This window comes from Macaca nemestrina, chromosome 15, assembly GCF_043159975.1.
Source record: "Macaca nemestrina isolate mMacNem1 chromosome 15, mMacNem.hap1, whole genome shotgun sequence".
NCBI lineage: Eukaryota > Metazoa > Chordata > Mammalia > Primates > Cercopithecidae > Macaca > Macaca nemestrina.
The window spans coordinates 14,263,464-14,269,463 of record NC_092139.1 but is presented as its reverse complement, the minus strand read 5'-3'; the positions used below and the strand labels follow the sequence as shown (position 1 = coordinate 14,269,463).

The 6,000-nt window shown below is 44.3% G+C and overlaps 1 protein-coding gene across 1 annotated transcript in view; it reads left to right on the top strand.

The window, feature by feature from the left end:
• Nucleotides 1-464: 464 nt before the first annotated feature.
• Nucleotides 465-6,000, top strand: part of LOC105470681 (protein tyrosine phosphatase non-receptor type 1) — a 78,235-nt gene continuing 72,699 nt past the window's right edge. Inside the window, exon 1 of the mRNA XM_011722868.2 lies at nucleotides 465-673. Coding sequence (XP_011721170.2) covers nucleotides 611-673 — 63 coding nt within the window. The 5' untranslated portion in view covers nucleotides 465-610. The remainder of the gene's footprint in view (nucleotides 674-6,000) is intronic.

The window sequence follows — 6,000 nt, the reverse complement described above, 5'->3', positions numbered from 1 at the left end:
GAGTTTCATGAAAAGAGGGCAGACATCTGGCCAGAGCTGGGAGGCAGGAAATAGAGCACGGTGTCCTCCGCCCATACTCCAGCTTGGATTACCGAGGCCGGGGCCCAGGCCCTGCAGGAAAGGAGGTGCATGACTACTTTAAGGCCACTCACTCTGTGACTCAACGGGCCGGGTGGAGGCTGGAACTCAAGGCCCTCCCGGGCCTGGAGAGCCCACGCGCCGTGGGCAGGGCTCCCGGGGTCGCCTAAGCAACGGGCGCGCGCCACGCCCGAGCCCAAAGCCCCGGAGCGGAGGAGGGAGCGCGCGCAATTAGATATCTCGCGGTGCTGGGGCCACTTCCCCTAGCACCTCCCCCGGCTCCTCCCCGCGGAAGTGCTTGTCGACATTTTCGATCGCTGATTGGTCCTTCTGCTCGGGGGCGGAGCCCCTGGCAGGCGCGGTGCGTAGTTCCGGCTGCCGGTTGACATGAAGAAGCCGCGGCGGCTAGGGCGGCGGTAGCGGCAGGAGTCGGTGCTTGCTGCGGACCTCAGGGCTAAGAGCGCGACGCGGCCTAGAGCGGCGGACTGCGCAGTGGGCCGAGAAGGAGGCGCAGCAGCCGCCCTGGCCCGTCATGGAGATGGAAAAGGAGTTCGAGCAGATCGACAAGTCCGGGAGCTGGGCGGCCATTTACCAGGTGCGGGAGCGCCCCGGAGCGTGGCGGGCCCTTCGCTTAGGCCGCTTGAACATCCCCTCAGACCCCCAGGCTCCAGACTCCCTCTGGGTCTTGCCTCTGCCTCGCTCCTCCTGCTTGAGGATTCGATGGGACAGCGACGCACTGCGTCCCCCCCCCTTTTGTCCCCGGGGTGGGCCTGTTACTCGCCGCAGCCTCGGAGCCCCCTTCGATCCCCCACCTCCCTCCTGTTCTGCAGCCCGGGTGATCTCTCAAGCCGGGGATCGCCTGTCTGTGCTCAACGCGAATCCCTCGCACCCCGACCCCGCCCCCTGCCTGGCACTCTTTGTCCCCTGGGGTGATTTAGCACCCCCACTGTTTCCTTTTCTGGACTGGACCACCTCAGACTCTCTTCCTTTGTCTCCCTGGGGAAAAAGGTTACTCCCCCCCTCCCTCCTTCACATTTCCTTTTCCCTAGTCTCAGTGTGCGTCGAGTCCCAGGGATGACTGTCCCCTTCCCCCTTTCTGTTCATTCATTTATTGGATAGGAGTTGGCGAGCTTATTCTGTGCTAGGCACCGCTTAGGCATTGGAGATGGTGTTTGCTAAACAGGACAGGCAAGATGCTAGCCTTAGTGGAGCGTAGAGTCGAATAGGGCAATCAAACACAAAAGCAAATAATTTCAGATAGAGACAAGTGCTGTGAAGAGAACGAATTCCTAACGGGGTACAGGGTGACTGCATAGAAAGCCGGCTACCTTAGAGAAGGGGATCAGGGAAGGCCTGTCAAAGGAAGAGACATTTGCTTTGTGAGCTGAACCAAAAGGAGCAGAAAACCATGATAATATGGGGCTAAAGAACCTTCTAGCCAGGAGGCCTGCGGTACCCACTCCATTGGGGCCATGATATTATCCTTTCAGGCAGGGAATCAGGAAGGTTAACGTTTTAACCCTCTCTAAAATAGCATCTTTCCTCAGTGAGCAGCTTAGTCTTTGGTCATGGCAGAGATGACCTTGTCTTAGGAGTCTTCATCTCCTTGTGTGTTAAAAAGTTAGGAAAGTAGGATTTCTCATAGATCTGTAAAACAAATAGTTAAAAACACAAAGAGCTCTTCCTTTCACAAGCAGCTAAATCCTCTGAAGAAAATACATACTCCCAATTAAATGTCATTGCGGGGGTTGTGAAGATATACTAAAACCACACTTGCACAGTATCTTAAGCGATATACAGAATAGAGAGATTTTGTTACTTGTGTAAAGGGAGACGGCAGTTGATTCTGGTTTCAGCTTATAGGCTCAAAAGGCAAATTGTGAGATCCATCAGCTGTAGTATTAAAATCTATTTTGAGCACTGCTTAGAAAGGAAAAAAGGTTTAAGCAGTTCTTCGGTATGCTTGACTAACAAAAGCCTTTTTTTGGCAGCCTTGATTTTCATGTGGATTTACATCAAGCTTATTTGACAGGACTCTTTTTATTTGAACTGTAGTGTGTATATTAGTTTCTGCTAGACTAATATTTCTAACCACTGTAATCTATATACTAATAAGTATGATTGATCAGTATATAAAATTTGTATGCCATATCTGGTCTCTGAATTAGTTGAATGAATTCCACAAGTGACTTTGAGAATGTGTAGACAAATTTTCTGCATCAGTTTAATGCAGTAGAGTCTAAAGTGCCTTTAAATGAAAATTGTTGATCTGAAGTGTTGGAGTTGCTTATGATACATCCCATCACAGTGGAAGCATTGTGGAGAAGTCTTTCCACTGAAACTGACTGAGTTGACAACAAGAAATACGTATTGTAACTTAGTTCTTAGTTGAATTTTATTTCTTACAATTTAAAGCCAGAGTGGGCTGACCTGTCACCCAAGCATTGTTAAAACTGTATTAAGCATGCAACTAGCATGGAGTGTGTCAGTCTTCAATTCATTTCCTTCATTGTTCATAAGTTTTTCTGCCATAAGTAAACTCCACAAGTTAGTCAAGGTATTGAGATTTTCCCTGTTTCTTAATGGATTGCCACATTCCCGGAGGTAGTTTCTTTTGGTCTTGGAGAATTGTCACGGAGGGCTTTTCTCACCTCCACTGTATGGGTATTTTTCTTTTCTAGAATCTTGAAATCAGAAGCTTTTCTCCTTTCTAAGTGTAAAAGTAACTCTTTGTCATACAACTGTAGGGTTTTCTGAAACAGAGTTCAAATGACCTTGAGTCTAAAGTGGCTGACTTTCCAAGGTGTGTATCAGTTTACCAAAACCATTATTTTTCAGGGATTCAAAGAAATGTGTTTACAATTGATAGAAAATGGAAGTTTAAAAAATTAATATTTTATAGATGTCGAAATGAGGGCAGCCTTATACAAAGTCATACTTTGAGCTTGCCTAGCCTATTGTGATTAGAGAAATAATGTAATTTTTGCTTACAACTTGGTAAACAGGTCAGTTATTCTAACTTATTTTCTAATTAGAACAAAAAGATGTAAAAACTTGAAAACTATTGGGGAAGGAATCAAGAGTGAAGAGGACTTTTGAGTGCTGAGGAATGTGGTGGCTTAGAAAACAAATTTTCAGGCAGAGATTCTTTGCTAGGTCAATTTGATAAAGTGAGCATAACCGTATTTTTAATGAATAGCATAGATGCTAGTAAGCATCTAGGTCTATAAAAAGTCAGCTTTGATAGTGTATATAGATGGCTTTAAAGACATTGTTTTCTAGCATTTAAGCACTTTCAGATCATCCCGTTGCTAGATTGGGCCTAGCTGTCTAAGAGGAGAGAGCGAGCCCAGATGAGGAAAATAGATTGGTTTTACTGAGCTAGAATGAGAGGAGAGAGGGTTGAGTGAATGAAAAGAATAGCTCATGTGCTGCCCTCCATCTGTAGTTTAAGAGGGGTTGGGTCCGGTGTTTTGCTTGTTTTCTCATCTGTAAATTCTTTGATTCTCTGACACCATTCACTATATTTCAGTGTGAATGATTTGATTGTTTCAGATAAAGGGGACTGCAATAGTAGCTTGTGACATGAAGGCAAGATTTATTCATGTTAGAGGCAGGCTTTGTAAAATGGGCCACTCTTCCAGTTGACATTTGTTTTTATAGCTGTTTTCATTATGAAATACAATCTAATGCCGGACTAGGTTAAAACTGTGTAACAATAATTCACTAAAATTCCTTACTGATACACAGCTTATGTTGTTATATTCCAAAAAGATGAATATTAAAATTTGCCAATAACATTTACTTAAATACCATTTTCTTCAGAGGAAAAAAAACTATTTTATGCAAAGGAGAAAGACCTATACACTATGACTCACTTCACTTAAAAAAAAAAAGACAACGGAAATGACATGGAGAGACTGGGAAGTTCTAGTCATCTTGAGTGACCCATTAGATCTAAATGTTCTTGTTTAGCCCTGGTTTGAGTGAACTAAATTTAGGTGTCTGATCAGTACTTTGGAAATGGTGTAAATACCTTTGTAATTGTCTGGACTGATATTAAATTAACTGGGAACACAAGTAGAAATAGTGAAGGGAAGAACTTTTTGCTATTGTTATTTGACATCACTGGCATTTTTATAGGAATACTTTGATGTTTTTGGAAGTAAGTAAACCATACCAGATGGTTCCAAAAAGTCAGTTGGGGGGTAATGGTAATGCCGCTTTTTCTTAGCCTCAAGTTATCTGCCGTTGCTTCTCCTCCATTTTGCATTTCATCATGAATAGCTCCTCAAAACCTATTAAAATACCTAGTATTGAATAATGTAATTGAATGTGTACTGAATTTCACAGTAGAAATGAATAAGAAATTTCCTGTGGAGGTTTTTTGACTTAGCTACTGAAATAATGGCCTTTTCTTTTGTGATTCTTTCCCTTTTCTCTTTGTTAAAGAAAACTGTCCTCTGATCTTGTAGATTACAGAATCCTTTTGGCAATTTTTGTTCCTAGCAGTGCTTTTTCTTTCTTTCTTTTTAAAAATAGAGATGGGGTTTTGCTGTGTTGCCCAGGTTGGTCTTGAACTCCTGGCTTCAAGCGATCCTCCCACCTTGGCCTCCCGAAGTTGGGATTGCAGGCGTGAGCCACCATGCCTGGCTTACAGGTACTTTCTCTGAGGCCTGCCTGAGCCTATATATATTTTGCACAATTTGACATTCCTCCCTACAGTGTTTATGCTGATTTGTTTCTGGTAACAACTACTACTGGCAAATAGGCTGGGCATGTTGCTTTATGCTGCCCCTGTTCAGGAAAATTGGAATTCTAGCTGGGTCATTGTTCCCAGATGATGTAGTTTGGCACCAGCCATTCCATGTTCACATTTTGAGTATCCAGAAGGGTTGGGGACTTTGGAGTAGTTGATGATTCCCTCTGCCACATTTCATTGGTTGGTTACTATGGCATCCTTTCCACCACGCTAGTAGTCTAGGTTCTCAGATGTTGCTTATGAGCCTGCAATGGTTTCTAGTTTCACACTGCAGAAATGATTGAAACCGGTTACCCGTTAATATGGTCCCATCATCACTAGAGTAATTAATTGTTCTAAAACCAGACCTGAGCCTGTCACTCCTCTGTGTAACTACTTCTGATTCTTTCATAACGCTTGTAAAGTCCAAACTCCTCCTTAGCATGGCAGCCAGCTTCCAGTCCTTGCCTCCCGTGTGGCTTCCATTCTAGCCAGACAAGAAAAGGCAGCATTCTCCAAACTCATCCTCACCCTTCATTCCTCTATACCTTTGCTAAGTACTTTGTTGAGGATGCCTCTCCCATTCAGTCTAGCTTGCGTCTTCCAGCTCAAATGTGTGCTTCCTTGCACCGGAGTTTTACTCCATCACCTGTGTGTTTTCATACAAGCTGGCACATATCTCTTCTAAAGTCCTGCTGTCATTGTAGCTACGTCTGTAAAATTTTTAAAAATTTTTTTATAAAGTCAAGGTCTCACTATATTGCCCAGGCTGGTCTCAAACTCCTGGGCTCAAGCAAACCTCCTGCTTTGGCCTCCCAAAGTGCTGGGATCATAGGTATGAGACACTGTGCCCGCTGTAGCTGCTACTTTATATCACAGGTCTATCTCCAGTGGAGCCCAAGCTTCCCGAGGCCACCTGTTCTATCTTTCTCATTCATCTCGAAGTCCTCTGCTCCTGGCACAGAGTAGGTACCTAACAGAAGTTGGGATTGAATTGGTGGTCAGTACTTTGCTAGCCTGATGGTATAAAGATGTAGAAAACATGGTTCCTGGCTCCCACTCTAGGGGGGCAATGATGGAGACTAATAGATTAGCCCACATTAGTACCAATAGCAGAGGTCACTCTGGGAGAAAGTCCTAGCACATTTTGAATCATGGCCTAATGAGGTAATTTAGTATTG